Raw genomic sequence first — 18,180 nt, forward strand, 5'->3', positions numbered from 1 at the left:
CAGTTCATTTAAAATCTAGCCAATAATTTTAAGATTTATGACATTTCCTATTTAATGTCAGATGTTTAGGAGATCCATTGGGACAGGTTCTTGCAATATTAAAATCCCACAATATTTCTTGACAAACTGAAATATGTTTTGCAAAGCATGAATTAGAGGTTATTGTAGCTTAAGCTATTGTTATGAACCCCATATGTATATTTAAGACTCTTATTTTGCATTAATTCAGTTATTTTGTAGTTGTCATGACAGAGTCAGATAAACAACATCGCCTGTCAGACTGACTGAGGACACTCGGTTACATAAACCCTGAAGAAGCCTCCGCTATCTTGAAGTCATTTAACTGGCAGCATTTTGTAAGGGGGAAAAGCAATGACAGGTTGGCAGACAAAACTATGTATGATGTATAGACACTGTGGTAGTACTGCAAGTGTCTGACTGTTATCGATCATAAATTGTTGCCTCGAGCTTCCAGTGGATACTAAATTTGAAAATTATTTGTCACAGTTTTAAGGCAGCTGGAGAACAACATCTAAAATTAAGACAAGATGGATCATTCCAGGATGAACAGAGGTACTTTAAAGGACAGTTTGAGAATTATGAACCATTATTTGAGTTTGTGAAAATGCAAAACGGAACCAGCAAAATAATTCAATATAAACATGAGTCAAACTTTAATTGAAGTATATTGCCCTGATTAGAGATGGCTTAAAACACAGTTTGTAATTTGGGAAACCTTTCACCTTTTCTGAGGGAAAAGAGGTGAAAACATTTTGAAAATTGAGTTTATTTTTGTTTACACTTTTTCTTGTGTCTCTCAAAGCTGTTTCTCATCTGTTTTTTAACTCACCTGTGTAGCTCTCCACCATAAATATCCCTTATTTCACCAGTTTCTCCATTGACAGATCTGTTGTTTCCTGTCAGTCCATTTTGTCTTTCTGTTTATTATTGTCCTAATACATCATGGATTTCCAATACACATCTCTGCATGAACAAAAATCCTGACAAATTTCATCTGATCTTGGGTTCTTCCTTTCATAAGCAGTAGAAAGTTTTCAGAAAACTTTGTTTAATCTAATTGTATGTTAAGGATCCATGATTACTGTTCTGTTATTCAGATTCTGTGACCTGACAGACTGCCTGAAATAAAACATATTATCACTACAGCCAAGACTGTAAAGTATTAATTACCATTAGTATAGTATTGCCATGTCAATGGCCAAATGATCCTTATAACGACCTCTTGTGTTCGTAAGAGATGAACTAAATTCATTGTTGGAAATTTTTTCTTTGAAGATGCAAAGATGAAACTATTTTACACAATCAACCCTGCAGTGGAAGAAAATGTTGGTATCTCAAGGCAAAGGCTATTAGAACACTGTAACAGAAAACATTGTTTCTGACAACTTTATGTTCCTCCCAAAGTGTTTTCTGGAAATGCAGAATAGTTACACATGAATGCAATTTACTGGAAGTTATTCTGCTAATTATGTTCATTAGGAAAACAAAGAAAACATTTCCATAAAGATGATGTTTGTTAGCTTTTGCTCTCTTTGCTCTCATTATTTACTTAAGGACTAAATATTTCTGGTGGTATATCACTTTAAAGAAATTAGTTTTTTTGTTTTCTTCAGTTCAATTATTGTGTCTCCTGCTTTTTTACCCAAATATCAGCTTTCCTTGAAGTTACTTGTCCCACTTGACTCTTCTTCCTTTCTTTTATGTTGTGTGGCTTTTGTTTCTTATTTTCTATGAGACCTCCAGTGACACTCTCTGCTATCCCTGTTTTTCTCTACCTTCTCCTATTTTTCTCTACCTTATGTTTGAGATTCTTTATCTATTTTACTTTTCAATTTTTTTTGCACCTGCACCACAAGTCAAAAAAAGAGAATCCATTTCCATTTTCGTTCTCCTGTACCTTCTTTCTTCTTTCAGTACCTGGAAGTTGCAAATGCTAAACAATCATATCTGGTATGTTTTGTGTCTTGCCTTAGAAAGCTGACCTGGCCGTCGCCGGCTTCACCATCACCTCAGAGAGGGAGAAGGTAATTGATTTCTCCAAGCCATTCATGACTCTGGGAATCAGCATCCTCTACCAAGTGCATCTGGTGAGCTTGCCTTTACATTTTCAGTTTCGATTAAAGCTGCCGTAGGTAACTTTTATAAATAAAATGATTTTTACATGTTTGTTTAAACTATCACTATGTTGTGACAGTTTAGTATGAGGCAAATAACATGAAAGAATCTCAGATCTTTTCATAAGAATGATTGACAGCGCTGAGACCTTCCACCTGGCTCTGGTTGGTTGTTTCTGACTAGGAGTTCTGTGTTTCTGCAGAAGAGGACCTCAAGGAAGCAGAGGAGCTTAATGTTGAATAAGGTCATTTGTACATATACAGTGCCTTGCAAAGGAACTATTACTCCTTGAACTTTTTCATGATTTGGCATAATAATAATAAAAAAAGATTTACAATTTAAATAGGAGATGACAGGATTTGTTTTCCCTTTTTATATGGCCTTTGTGGAAGCGTGACAAAAAAAGCATTTGTTGGAAGCAAGGAATAAGAAGTATTTTTCTTTTTCATCTAGTTGGGTTAAAGAACCCAACCAACATGTGAAGGAAGGTCCAAAGCTGATATACTGAACAGAATATGCCAACCATGAAAAATTGTGCCATTCATGTGCTTTTTCTTCAGGGAAAGGGAAAGCGGCCAGAGTTGATGAGAGGAAGGAAGAACTGACAGTAAATAGAGACAATCTTGGAAATCAATTTTTAAAAAACAGAGTCTTCAAAACAGTTAGCAATGGGCCACATGTTGATCCTTCCAACAAGAAAACAGTCCTGAGCATACAGCCTGATCTGAGGCTTTCTAGTCTGGAAATCATAGGATTGTCTGTCATCACTTCCCAAATCTAATTAGGAATTAAATAAAGATCAACCAAAGTGGAAAATTATTAGAGTTTCCAGATTCCATTCTTTATTCCCTTATCTAATAGATAAAAAAATAACTTTTTAGAAACATAAATATGATTTCTGATATTGATTGGTAAAGAAATAGAATAACATTAACTAAAGTTCTACAGGCTGGAGCGTGGAGCGTCTGCACCTGATATCATTTTATGTCTGCAACCTCTCCGTGTGTTTGATTTGATGAATTCAGAGGTAAAAAAAAAAAAAAGAGCTGCAGTTGCATCAGGGGCTTCCTTCTCAGCACGAGCTGTGCTGCTGCAGGCGCTGACAGTCGCTCGACCGCTCAGGTCACACAGTCAAACTGAGTTTCCAACAAAGCAACAGAAAGTATTACTACAAACACTGACGAAGCAGAGGCGGGGTGCTTTTGGGGGGCAGATCAGATGAAAGCAAAGCTGAAAACACAGATAGAGGGCATGTTTTTATTTATTTTTTATGCAGGGAAGGTATAGAGGCAAGAGCTCCTGCTTTGGATTGTGAGTTTTAAGCCTCTGATGGGGGATGGTTGACTTGGGCTTCCTGACTGGAATCTAAAATCTGGATTTTCTGCTTCCCCATTTCCTGAGTCTGACAGACCTGCAGATTCAAGACATGGGATTTGTGACAGTTCTGAAGTTTTCAAATGCTGCATGCTTTTTATGTACAAAAAAAGTTCTTTTGAAATTTCTTCTGGGATTTTCCTTTTTATTCTGTTTTTCAGTCATCACTTATGTTTACTAAAGACAGATATAAAACGATTGCAGTGAATGCTAAATCTTTTATCTTTATTCGTGCTGTTGATTTCACGGGTTTGGCTCCAGTGTTATAAAGAACATAATAAACTTATGTTTTACACAACAAAAACTGCCCCCCTAAAGGAAGTAGCAACATTATTACGTTTCCGTTCAACTTTTGGAAATTGTCATATTTATTCTATATTCATGGTTACATGCTTTTTACTTTCACCTCTTGTTAGATGTTATTTTTTTCACTAGTTTCTAAAAAAAAAAGAGACAAAATACTCAACATTTATGGCATAAATTTATTGACAGCAGTTCCTTTAAAAGACTAAACATTTGGTGCTTGAGTAAATAATGAGAAAAAAGAGAGCAAAATCTGACTAAAATAATCTTTACAGAAATGTGTTCTTTGTTTGCCTTCTTAATGAATATAATTAGCAGAAGAACATTCATTAAGTTGAATTGATGTTTAATTATTCTGCATTAAAAGAAAACACTTTGGGAGGAACACAAAGTTCTCAAAAAATGTTTTTCTGTAATAAAAATCTATTATTGTCAAAACTACAAAGAAAAACAATTTTAAGGTTATAATGTCTTAAAACTACATCTGGCAAACAACAAGCAGCAATAATAGACAATGTGTATTTTGTATTTTTATATATTGATTTGGTAAGTATATTAAAAATGAAAATGACAAAAAATGTGTTGACATTTATATTTCTTAGTAATTATTATCAGCTACATTAAGACTAAATGATTTTTGTATAAAAACAATAAAACTATACATTTTGTACTATACGTTTTTTAAGATACTGTCAAACTATGGTATTTTAATTCAAGTTGACGATTCTGTCAGAAATTCATGCCAGTCCGTGCATTTTGCATATTTAACTTTTTATGAACTGGAGTAATGCGGCTCAGTGTGTGTTTACCTAAACAATGCAGCAGTTTCTCATTTACAGGTGAAGCAAAATGCAGCATCAGCTCTCCAACAACTCCACTGAGGGAATACATCACACCAGTCCTGCTTAAATTATGCCTGCTCCCCCTTTGATTAAACATTTTATTGATTACTTTTAAATCACTACAAGCTCATCCCCCCTCTTTATTTTGCATCCACTTCCTTCCAGCTCTAAGCCTCTTATTGTGCCCTAGAACCCTTAAATTAGAGAATCAATTGTTGTTTAAAATGCCTTGGCTCACACTAAAACAAAGGGACACCGTGATTTTAGTGTTTCAGATCCAAAACAGTAACAACATAGACTGCAGTTACTATAGCTGCCACATTAAAAGTAGCTTTTTAAATTAGGTTATTAAAATCTGATTTATTTGGAATTAACAATATGGTTATCTTTTGTATTTTGCTCATTTAAATTTCTGTGCCCAAAACTGGTAGAAATAGGCCTCAGGTTCTCTGTGAACTTTAAAGGAGAAGCTATAGACAGAGAATGGCTGTGTGGATTTAAACCTCAACAAACTCTATGAAGAAACACACAAACTTCTAACATTTACTGAGGTCACAGTGCCCCAAGGAACACTCAAATCATTAGAGATGGGTTTTGTGCTCTTCGTCTGATTCTAGCCACAGTCGAGTTTTACAGAAAGCTTTTGAACTTCATAAGTGCTACAAATTCTTACATTTTCAAGCGCATGCCTTTTTAAGCTAAAGTGAATTCAATCAGCTCAGATTTTCTACACTCCACATTCTGAAAAAAATATCCATAGTATATTTTAAAATAAAATTAAGTCTTTCTTTTTGTTTTTTTTTTTAGTATGAAACAACAAAAAGCAAAAATAAATAAAAGCCACTTGGCTCAATTTAGGCCTAAAGCAAGCAAAAACCAGGTGCTAAAATGAAAAAGGTTCTTTTTGAAGCGTCTCTACCGAAGAGGCTGATGCAATACAAAACAATAAAGCTGCAAGCTGCTTTGTAGATGGGCTCCTGTCTTCTTATTTCTTAGAGACTTTAACATAAAAGGTTGAAAGGGGGGATTTTCTGAGACGACCATAATCAAAAGTCATGTAAGATTCCTCTAATCACTCCCTGGTCAAGATGCCGAGTTCCTTGAAAAGAAGGATTGGACTGAAAAGCAGATGCAGAAAAAGGGTTTATGGCTAATCACATTAAAAGTGTGCTGGATAGAGAGTTTATACAACTATCGTGCAATACCTTATTTATATCTGCAACATATGGTAACTTTGTTCATCAAATCAAAATCAAATCAAATTTTATTTGTATAACACATTTCAGCAGCAAGGCATTTCAAAGTGCTTCACATCATATCAGACACAAAAACACAATACAACATAGAATCAACAATCAAAACAAATAAATCATCATCTTTCTTTGATTATTTCTCACATAAACTTAATTATTTCCTTAATTAAAGTCAACCGTATGATTGAGTTTAGAACAATGAAAGATTTAATCTGATTGAAAAAAAAAACATTTACTATTTTTGTTTAAACAGCTTTCTACATATGTGCATACTGGTAAGCATCTTAAAAGATGTTAATTTAAACAGAGCTGGTATACAAAGACACATTTATGTTTCCTTTATTTGCCTTCAGAATTGAGTTGTGATGTCATGATTATTGCTCTAAATATCACTTCATCATTCCTGATTTATCAGTCCCAATCTGATCACTAAACATCATAAAATAAATGTTATATATAAGTTTTAAAACTCAATGTCCTTAAGGTACAGTAAGCCCTACATTTTATCAGAATTGCACCTCAATCTTTACTCAGTTTCTTCTGTTGGGCTTTCTTAATCCATCTTTTTTTTGCCATCACAACCAAAGTTTCCAAAAAAGTCTTAACTCACTTAAGAATGTTCTGACAACCCTTAGGCAATGGGTCATTTGTTTCATCACAGTTGTATCTAGTCAAACATGAAGTTTCTGTCTTCATCCAAATATTGTGTCTTTTTTCACATGTTGCATAATGTTGAAGAGGTTAAAGAGATCAATACTTTCACATATTTAGCTTCACAATATGCAAAAAAATTAAATTTTAGTTATCACCTTCACACAAAAACATGCACAACAATATAGATTGTAGTTACACATAAACTGAAATCACTCTGTTACTCTGTTCAACCCATTCTACTCTACTGCTCTCCCTGTTCCTTCAGGATACTGTCACCACCAAGAAAAACAAATAATAATCCAAGTCTCACACATTGCATCCAGGATTCTACACCTTCCCACTCCAAGTCTGACTCACACAAATCACACAATATGTTCACCATACATTGCAAACAGTCCTGACCGTCTTCTTAACCGGTTCTTCACTTTACTCCCATCTGGACACAGATTCAGAACTCTGAGCTGGAAAAAAAAACAACCATTTTAAGAAAAGTTTTGTCCCCTCAGCTATCATCACATTGACTTTATCAACTATCATCCTGTGGCAATCATTCATTTCCCTGTCTTTCTTGTGATATTATTCAGATGGGGAGGTAGAAAAACAGATGGAGGGATGAATGTTATATTTTAGATGTCTGCGACTGAGTCTATGTGGGAAATGTTAATGTTGATGTGTATGTATGTAATGTTCCACTTTTTCTGAGATGCCTAAGTTATTGGTTTCCACGGATTGTAATGGCATGTGAAAAAGATTATCCCCGTGGGATAATAAAGACATTTATCTTAATATAAGTTGCTAATAGTTCTCATAGCATATCTCCATAAGGTTACATTTAAATGTGTAAAGACAAATCTTGCAGAAAAAGTTACTTTCCTGCTTCATGAACTTAATTTGATTTGAACGTCATAGAATGTAATAACTGCGTTGCTCCCTTTTCCACAGTGTGGTAATGGAGAGATGTGAGCAAAACCACAGAGTGGTAGCAAGTGAAGTCTTTTTATGCAGAACTTCCTCAAAATGGAAGTTCCTCAAAATGGAAGTTCTGCACAAAAAAGGTGAAAAATGTTTAGAGAACCCAGATTTTTTAGATGAAAAAATACCTTAAGCACACACCAGTCTATTACAGGAAAACACATGGACACAGAGGACAGGCAACCATGCACATGCACACTTAGACCTTAGGACAATTTAGAGACCATAGTTTTTGGAGAAACCCAGTGATGCATAGGGAAAACATGCAACTTTAAAAACAATTATTCAAACAATGTTTTGAATGAAAACAGGAAATCCAGATTATCATCACTGAAAACTATGTTGAATAGTTTTTGTCATATTCAAGGAAAGGATAACTCCTTTTTTCACCTTCTTAGTGTAAAGTATAAAAGAGAACCTTAATCATTTGGAACTGTGGAAAATCACATTGTCTACCTTTCAAAATGTTGCATTTTTTGAACCTGGGAAATGGAAACTAAAGCTCAGAACACAAGTCTTTTCCAGCAACAATTAATGATGATAGTCATTCTTTTAGTTGCTCTTATCATTAAAAGATTCACTTGTGTCTCCTTGCGGGAAGAATTATAATGGCTGCATGGTCCCTGTCTGCAGATAATGTACATCTGCAGCTCATTAGTATGCACCTCCACCATCTGTCCTCCATGTTTGATCCAGTCCACAGTGACAGCATCAGTTTATTGACTCAGTGATCAGTCAGCTGCTTAATGTGTGTACAGCGACGCCCAGCTCACACAGAAGTGTCCCAGCTGCATTTTCTTAAGTGTTTATTTAGAGATTAAGTTGACCGAGAGCACGTTTTTACTCACAGTTACGGCCTGCAGCGGCAATTTATGTTCTCACACTGATGTGCTGTGAGAGATCCATCGTCTCAATCCGTGGCGGGAACTCCTGCCTCCAGGATGAGTCTGGACTGGAAGATTTGAACCATAAATTCACTTTGTTAAACACCAAGCTGCTCCTTCTGCCTGCACAACCCTGAGTAGATGAGGTGACAGGCCATGTTGATCTTGGCACATATATTGGCAGGGTCGTCTGCTAATGGACCACAAGGCAATAGTAACCTCAAGATTCCTATTGAACCTTCTCTATTCCATTAAGATTTTTTGTGTTTTCAATTTTTCAGTGTCTACTAAAGTTGAGAAGTTGAATTTTCTTTCCCAGCTGTTTGGACTGATGATAAACTAAAGGCTAGATGAGCCTCGCTATTAAAAGGGCTTAATCATACTTCATTTTAAATCATCGGCACAGAGTTTTTTTTATACACGCTGTGGAACCAATACACAGTTTTCCTCTGTGATAAAGAATTATAAAAGGTGTGAAAAATGACAAGCACCTCTGTTGCTTAGGAAACCATGTCCAAGCTGTCTTATATATTTGATGTGCATTAGGTTGGTTGCACAGGGACAAAACATTTTGAGTGACAGACTCAAAGCGTCTGTCAGCCCTGTGAGTACCTATTGCTGCTAAAGTTAGCGTGAGATTGAGAGCGTTTGATTTGTGTCGAGGCCAGTGAACAGTTTATTTTAAGTAATCTGAAATGGATTTGATTCTTTTTAATTCAAAATCTAACTTAGTTTAATTTTTCAAACCTGAATGAAACAGAGATTGCTTAAAATACAATCTTGATTTTTATGTAGACTTGTTTTCCTTAGGTTTGTTTATTTGTTAGGTATTAGCATTAAAACTTTAGATTCAAGTAAAAGAAATTAGAAGATAGAGACTAGCAGACTTGAACTGGATTGATTTACATTATTCAGATTTTTTAATACAGTTATTTTGTTTTACATATTTAACCTGTTAACAAGAACAACAAACAGAGACCATTCAGCTATTTTCAAAAATATTGTTTAAATCATGTTTTTCCACCACAAATCCAATACTGTGTATCAAACTATTACCTTCATCCAAATTAATGTTAAAGTTGTTGAAATAAATATTTGCAGAATAAATATAATTTTGTTGTGAGAACAAATGCTACTTTTCCTTTAGCTTCCTACATCCTTGTTTTTTATCCTGTTGCTTATTTGCCTTAATACTTGCACACATTGTGTGATTTTCAAATTCCTAAAAATCTGTAACATGTTACACATTGTGAGCTCAAAATGATAAAATCCTAACTGTAACCAAATCTAACTGTATTGTGTAAGGGAAGATGCCAGAATGCAGCAGTATCATCTCAGATAAACCTGTTCAAGGTTTCAGTCCAACAGTACGTATGCAGCTAGTTACACATTAATGTGCCTATTTTTAAAAACAGGTGCTACAAGAAGAGAGAGAAGGATGAGGAACAAGAGACAGTGCAGAAAATCTCATAGCTGGGCAAAAAACATCAGTCATGCTGCATGATTTCTGAAACCGCAGAAAATATCTGACACCGCTTGATATTTGTCAGTGCTTAATATGTTTTCATCGCTCAACATTGTTCTGAAGAGTGCTAAATTGCCAATCGGTGCGTCTGTCACTCTGAATAACCACAGACCTCTGATTTATCCTCACAACCAGAAACTTTCTTCTAATTTTTTCACAACAAAAGATTTCTGCTGAAACGACTTTAAGAGTTTTTTCTTGGTTCTAAACTTGAGGACTACAGAATGCAGCATGTTGTAAAAGTGATGATTTACTTATGTAATCATAACATCACAAAAGTCATCAGGCATGTGTTTTTGTTTTATGAGTTCAAATTAAAAGATTAAGTAACAGAACAGCCTATAAAGCTGCTTGTGGATTCAGTGCTTCACATAAAATATTTCTCTTCTAGAAAATTATAAATAAATGTACTAAAGCTTAAAAATAACCAAATCTGTCTTGAATAAACTCAATAACAAAGAGTGCTCTACTATATTCTTATTTGCAAAGTGTTTGTTCCAGCATGTAACACTTGAAGTGAAGAATTTTACTGGACTAGAATCAGGTTTATTGAACAACAGTTTTTTTATTTATTTATTTATTTTATACTTGATAGCATTGCCTCTTTTGCCAATATCTAAGCCCTAGATTACTCAACCAACACACAATGGGAGAAATTGGAGCCTTGAATCTTGTTGTAGACTATTTAGCCTGGAGCTTTTTAGGACTGGTGCTGACTTTACTGACACTCGTTGATAGCGTTTAGCAGACTTCACACAGTTAAAGCTCGACAGAGACATTAAAGGCTTTATATCACATCTCACAGATAAGCTGAAGGAATCTTCCCCTGAAAAGCACACCCTGAGGTGGAGAATAACAGCGGTTTACTGCTGGGCTGATTTCAGAATTTTATTTTTCTATTGATGGCGACGCCAACGTCTGTCAGCTGCAAACAGATTTCTGATATTTCATATGGCTGCCAGGCAGCTGGGAGTCTTTAAGCTCTTGAAGTGGAGGCCCCACAGCTGTCCTGCTTGTTGTGGCTGCTACTGTAGAATGCCACTGATATGTGGGATCAGATTTCTATTTTATTTCATTTAAATTTTTTAGCAGGGAAAAGAATCTCCACATAATTGTAAGGTCTGGTTTCCTACCTTGAGAAAGATTCCTGTTGGTAGTCATAATATTGTAGTTTTGCTGCCAGGATATGCAATATTAGACGATAATGAAATATAAAAAAACCCCCACAATTTTAACCTCTGGGTTTTATTTCAAGAGGTTTTAAAAACTCTTGAAGCACACACACAGATTACATCTTTTTTTTATCCCCCTTTTTTTACGTCCAAAAGTCTCAAACTGGAACCTTTGTATTTGCATGTTTCTGGTATGCCCATAAATTTGATGCACAAGTGACAGAAATGGACAGCAAAGTTTCTGCTCTTGGTCCACTAGAGGTACATTTATGCTTCAAAATGCTGATGGAGTGCTAGAAAAGACTATTGTCCTGTAACCAGAACTGTTCGAGCCTAAAATAGCCTCTCAATCAAAACATGTTGCCATGTTGCAGCAGCACAGACGTTTCCAGTACTAATCTCAGAATCCACAGTTCACATTTCTAAAAAAGTTTTTTTTCTATGCTGTATGAATGATCAGTGGTTCCTGAAATGCTTGGAAGCTGCAGAGATACAGCAGCACATTGCACCAACCTCCTGGATGAATAACCTAAATAACATTGGAAACATTGAATATCTCTTTTGTTGAGCTTATATGTATATGTATTCAATAATTAAGTATCAAGAGTGGCTTTTCAGTTGGAAATGTTTTATATTTCAAACCCTGCAATTTAATTAAAGCAGCATAAACTAGAATTTGAATTCAATTTACAGCAATAAATAAAGTTTAACTTTTAATAATTAAAAGTTATAAGTCATGTTTTAATGAAATTAAATGCCATCTCTCAATTTTTAATCCACTCTTCCATGTTCACAATAAATTTTGGATACGTAGTTTTTGTGTACTGTTTAAAAAGGGGGAAAAATGCTCTTTTTTTCTATGTGCAACATTTCAATTAACTCACTATAATTTCTTGAGCAAGTTTCTGAGCTAAAAGGAACAAACAAACAAAAGCAAGTAATTTAATGTTAGATTAGCTTTTTGATTTGCAAAGTAATCAATACAATACATTTGTGTCTGGCAGCAGATTATCTGCTTTATACACATTAGGAACACAAGACATGCTGCATATGTCTACAAAGCTTATGAGCACATTAAAAGATTGTAATCTTTTTAATTGGCTAAGCTCTTGACTGCCACACACATTAGTGAAGACATCTCCATGTTTATCAGCACCCTTGCCCCCTGGTGCTGAACAGCCTGAGTTAATTTTTACTGCTGCTTCCAATTCATCAACACTCATTTTGTTGTTGCTCTCCTATTCATAGAATCCGAGGGGCGACATTGTCTTACACTGTCTCCAAGTTATTTTGATCTAATCAAATAAGTAAGATAAAGTTTAGAAATTCCTAAGGTAGAAACAAATCGTAAACATCTCATTATAGGTTTAACCTTCCTTTACATTTTTCCCTCCCATCCAGTAGGATAAAATTTTATTATGCTGGTTTTTGTTCTAAATGATGGTTGGTCATAATCAAGGTGGCCTTCAGTCAGACAAAGCGACTTTATGAGTCTTAGCCCCTGCACTGCTTTCTTTCAGGCTAAGCACATGAAGGTAAAGTAAGAGGGAAAATCCATCCATCCATCCATTTTCTTACACCCTTCTTCCCTAATGGGGTCAGGAGGGTTGCTGGTGCCTATCTCCAGCTGCGTTCCGGGCGAGAGGCGGGGTTCACCCTGGACAGGTCGCCAGTCTGTCGCAGGGCAACACAAAGACTTACAAGACAAACAACCATGCACACACACACTCACACTTAGGGAGAATTTAGAGAAACCAATTAACCTGACAGTCATGTTTTTGGACTGTGGGAGGAAGCCGGAGAACCCGGAGAGAACCCACGCATGCACAGGGAGAACATGCAAACTCCATGCAGAAAGATCCCCGGCCGGGAATCGAACCCAGGACCTTCTTGCTGCAAGGCAACAGCTCTACCAACTGTGCCACTGTGCAGCAAGAGGGAAAATAATGCTGTCAATCCTCAGAGCGTTTCTTTGTGTTTCTCTTTCAGGCTCGAAAACCGGGTTACTTTTCCTTTCTCGACCCGTTTTCTCCTGCTGTTTGGCTTTTCATGCTGCTGGCCTACCTTGCTGTCAGCTGTGTTCTCTTCCTCGCCGCCAGGTATGACACCTTTCTAATAGTTTCACCTCAGAAAACATGATACTTTGCACTTTTTGAGTTTTGCCTGTTTCTTAGTTTGTACAGAACTTTTCAATGGGCTTGTCTTACTGGGTTCTCCAGGGTTTATGGCTAATCACAATCACAAAAAGAAGTCTGAAACAAGAAAAATAACCTTGAATATCAAAAATCGAACCACATTCCACTCTGAAAAAGAAATGATTAGGAAAGTGGTATTAGATTTTGCTTTCATTTTTTAGTGCCTAAAAATGTTACAATTGCACTCATTTAGCCAAAGAATATGATGACAGCTTGGTAGCTTTTTAATGACGTTTCAAGTTTTTCATTTTTTTTACTCTTTTGTGAAACAGCATTCGTCCTTCTGCTTCTCCTTTTTTGACGTACTGAAATGTTCCAAATTATCCAACAAATTTTAATGGCGCATTTATATAATAAGTGTAATAATGATGACATTTATTTTGGAAATGGATATCTAAAACATCTTGGTCTGAGTAATTGATTGTTCCCATGTTAAATTGTAAAAAAAAAAAAACTATGCAAAACCAAATTTTTTGCTTCACTGCCACCAACCACATCTGATCAGCACCAGACCTATAGAATGAAGAAATTACCACAATATGAAGCAATCTAAAATTCCCCCATCAGAAAAAGAAATAAATAATACATACAAAGAGAGATACAAAGTTAAATATAAATATCTATTCCTCTGGAAGGGGTTGGAAAGCCCTTTCTAAAGCTTTAGGAATCCAGCGAACTACAAGGAAGCCGCCAGAAAGGAACAGAGGTGAACTTTCCCAGTGGCAGCAGAACAAAACTCACTGTACAGCATGTGAATAACTTATCTAAGAGGTCACTAGAGGACCCAGAGCAACATCTAGAGCAATGAAGGCTTCACTTCCTTCAGTTGATAGCTCATAATTAAACAATAAAAACAGAAAATGGAATCCGTTTGAGAGATGAAAGGCAAAAGAACAGAAATGATCTCAGACTTCCTAAAAAAAAATTAATCTGTAGGCTGCAGAGAGAAAAATACATCATACTAAAATTCAAATCTGAGTTTTAGTATGCTTATAGTTACTGCTTTGCTGCTTCACTGCCTCAAAAATTTACTATAACTGGTGGAAGAATTAATTCTGATCAAAACGCTAAAGGTTTTGGGTCAGAAGTGACCGTCAGTTTATGAGCTTATAGTCTCTAGTATCTCTGGAAAACCTTTTCCATTTTATGAAAACTTCTTTTCTGATATATACTTTGTTTTTTGGTTGATTTTTATTTTGTCTAACCAAACAATTAATCTTATGTGATTATTTTGTTACCCCTGATTTTTACCATAGAAATAAAGCTTTTATAAAAATTTAACTGAAGAAAATACTTCTTGCTATATTAGCATTAGCAATCTGTGGTTGAAATTTTAAATATTTGACTATTTCTATGACTACCCTTAAAAGTTTAATACAGTCTTTTTTTCTGATATCTTTGTCTAATTTCAAAATGTGTTACAAAAGAGCAACATCTTGTTTCTGTTTTCTATGGTTTGAATGTTTTTCAGTCACCCTATTATTCGACAATAAACTTTGTGGAAGAAAATGTCTAATCTGATCACCATTGTATCCCTTTTACAAAGTATTTCATACCTTTTAACATAGTTTTGCATATTTGCTCTTTTTTCTTTAAGGCTCAGTCCTTATGAGTGGTACAACCCTCACCCATGTTTACGGGAGCGGCGGGACATCCTGGAGAACCAGTACACACTGGGAAACAGTCTGTGGTTCCCAGTTGGAGGCTTCATGCAGCAAGGCTCAGAGATTATGCCGCGGGCCCTGTCCACCCGCTGCGTCAGCGGAGTCTGGTTGGTACCAAGACAGTAACATTTTTTGTTGTCGACGTTGTTTATAGTTGACATTCATTTCAGCAACTTATTGACCTAAAAGAGCAAGTTATATTTTTGTAGCAGTATTAGCTTTTCTCGACAGGCACCAGACAAGAAATGGCCAGAGAGCAAATTGGAGAGGACTTACAGCAAAAGTCTCGGTTGAGGCTCAAACAGATGGACGCATTAAGGCTGTATAGCCTCTGTACGGGTCGTCCGCTCTACTCAAATTTAAGAATATTTTTGGCTGATTTAACACATAAGTAAACCTGCATTGGCATTTTGACTTATTTGATTTGTCAAAACATCTCCACGTTGCTGATTAAATCATTTAATAGCACAAACACTATCTGGTCTGAAAACAAAAAGGAAAATAAGAAGTTTATTTTAGTGACGTAAAAAAGAGGGGTAGATGTCACTTTTATGCTTTTTAAATTTTCGGCAACTTTACTGACACATTTACAATTATGCTTTTCAAAAATGAAACCTTTAATTAGTCACACCCACTTTTTTGCACCGCAAGCATTTTTGACATCTAGTCTCATATGTTAATGTGTAATTACAGTAGCAATAAATTGGCCAAAATTTCTGCTTTAACTTTAAGAAAAAAAAACTGTTCATTGGACAAACTTTTTTTGTCTTTGTATTTCATTCAACATTTTTCTAGACTGAATCAAACAAAGAGGGGTCTTTGACCAATTCTCTTTCCATAACCTCCCTAACTTCTTCTTCATTCTCTTCCAACTAAAAAACTGTTGGAGAGTTTCAAGTTAAAGTTTCTGTAATGTATAGCAAACACAATATCTTTACATTTGTGTTGGTAGGAACAAAATAATATTTTTCCACTTTATCTCCAAAGCAGGAACAGTTGCCATGGAAACTGAACCCACTCTTCACATTGAGTTTGGAAATGTTAATTTTATAAGGTATATAATTTATCCAACACTCAAATGTCCATACTTATAATTCTGAGATTAAGCCACCACATTAAAAAATGAATCTCAATAAAAGATTGTCTTTTAAGGTGTTTGCACATCTTTTCTAGAGGTGTACAGGATAATAAGTGTCATTAGATCAGTATTTGAAGAGTCCAAGTATCCATTTGGCACAGAAGAATATTAATTTTACTCACCAGCTTCTGACCATGAAAAACACACAACTTCAGAAATGTAACGCTCTCCCTTTTTTGTAAAATGCTCACAACACATGGGATAGGAAGCAGAAATTAAGTATTCTTTGTGTCTTGGAAGTTATATTGAGAGATGTGTATTTTCTCCAGGCATGAAAGGTTGATGCACAAACATGTCGCAACAGCTTGCAATTATTTCACAGAGCGCATTTGTCATGTTTGTTTTGTGTCCTCTGGAGCTGAAAACCACTTTGACTGCCTAACACCTTGAATCAAGTGAACTGGCAAAATTATGCCATCATGTAATCTCACTAAAATGTCATTTTAAAATGGCTCATAATAAATCAAAAATAACTGTTTCGGGGAGTAAAAGTCCAGAAAAATATTAAGTAATGTCTAACATTTGCAGTAATATTTGTCGATGTGCTGGAACAATGTGGTGACAATAAATAGCATCTCCTAGTGGTCATTACCATTATAACATGAGTCAAGGAGGAATTAAAGACACAAAGTTGCCCCAGAAAGCAAGGAAAGAAGGATAACTGATAAGAAGAAGCGCCAGAGCAGATCTCTGTAATGCTCTTCCTTCTCCCTCCTCCCATCTGCCCATTCCTTCCTCTTCAGCAACATTAGCTGAAGGTGAACAGATGGTATCGACTCTAATGTGAAAATGATGATGTCAGTTTCACCTCAGGTTTTTACTTCCTCTCCTCTGTCCTCTCTCTAATTTAAGCTAGTTTCTATTCCAAACTTAGCAAAAATATTTGCTGACAGATTACTAATGGTCTCTCAGTAGATGATATAATGCAGATGCTAGTTTTACTTTTTTGTGTTTGAAACCTTTTTGGTCTCCACTTTTAAAACTTTTAATCTGAAAAATATTCATTGCCTTTTCTGCACAATTGTTTCATTTTCTCCAAATTGTTTGAAAAGTATGTTAGATGTGGGTTTTCTGATTTTATGTTTTTAGAAGCCTTTTGGGGTTTATGTTATTTTTAAGGGACATTGCAGAATTGTTTTTCAGAGTTTTCAGTCAATTAAAAAATTTGGTTTCAGTTTGTAATTGGCATTTTGGACTGAGTATCATTGACTTTCATATCTCTCCTCCCTCTGTCCCAGTAGCGGCAGCTAGACAGATGGTAAAGCGATACTGGAGGGGCTGGAGGGTCCATCGACGGATTTTTCCTGACAGCACTCTGCCTAGTCTGGCACTTAGTCTCATAAAAGCTAATGATAGCCGTGGCACAAGTTGCAACATCACGAGGTCTGTCTCTGTATGTCTGAGTGGCTTGTTGGCTGGCGTGTCCACGTTGCATAACAGTTACAAGAGATGGAACAATGGAGAAATTCAGTCATGTCCATGCTGTAAAGGGAAAGAAAAACAAAACTGATGCTTGTAAATTTCCTAACCCTTCAAAACTGTCTTATAAAAGCAGTTAATTAGGAGAGGGCCATTTGGTAGATGAGTCTTCCAGTTTAGTTCTGACGAAAGGGCCATAAGCTGGTTTTGACGTTTCCAGGAAAGGCTTACTTTGTGAGTTCCAGGAAATAACTTTTGGACCTGCTGTGTGAGTTTCTCCCCAGCTGTTCAGTGTATTGTCTCTTTCATTCATTTACTTTCACCTTGTGCTTCAAAGGGTTAAATTCTGCAGATGTTGACTTTGGTTGAACTCGTCCTTCTGTCTGACTCTAATTAAGCTGCTTTTCTCACAGCCTAAAATGTTTGTCCATTTACCTTAAGATGGTATGGAACTCGTTTGTGCTGGATTTATAAATAACAGAAATCAATAAAAAAAAAAACTGTTTAATTTTATTGGAAGTTGACCTGCAGTGGAGTCTGTAGCTGAGGTTGCGCAAAATTTTTTTGTCGTCTGGGGCCCAAAAAAAATCCAATAATAACATTTTCATTTGTCGATTTTTAAAATTATAATAATGACAGATTAAATAGT

General features: G+C 35.7%; 1 protein-coding gene across 2 annotated transcripts in view; it reads left to right on the forward strand.

Annotated features, from left to right (window-relative positions):
- The window catches only part of LOC122844157 (glutamate receptor ionotropic, kainate 5-like), a 192,385-nt gene that overhangs the window by 157,126 nt on the left and 17,079 nt on the right, over positions 1-18,180 (forward strand). For both annotated transcript variants that reach the window (XM_044139370.1, XM_044139369.1), the window contains exons 14-16: positions 1,995-2,108; positions 13,105-13,214; positions 14,908-15,081. In XM_044139370.1, coding sequence (XP_043995305.1) covers positions 1,995-2,108; positions 13,105-13,214; positions 14,908-15,081 — 398 coding nt within the window. The remainder of the gene's footprint in view (positions 1-1,994; positions 2,109-13,104; positions 13,215-14,907; positions 15,082-18,180) is intronic.

Source organism: Gambusia affinis, linkage group LG14 (genome assembly GCF_019740435.1).
Source record: "Gambusia affinis linkage group LG14, SWU_Gaff_1.0, whole genome shotgun sequence".
NCBI classification, from domain to species: Eukaryota; Metazoa; Chordata; class Actinopteri; order Cyprinodontiformes; family Poeciliidae; genus Gambusia; species Gambusia affinis.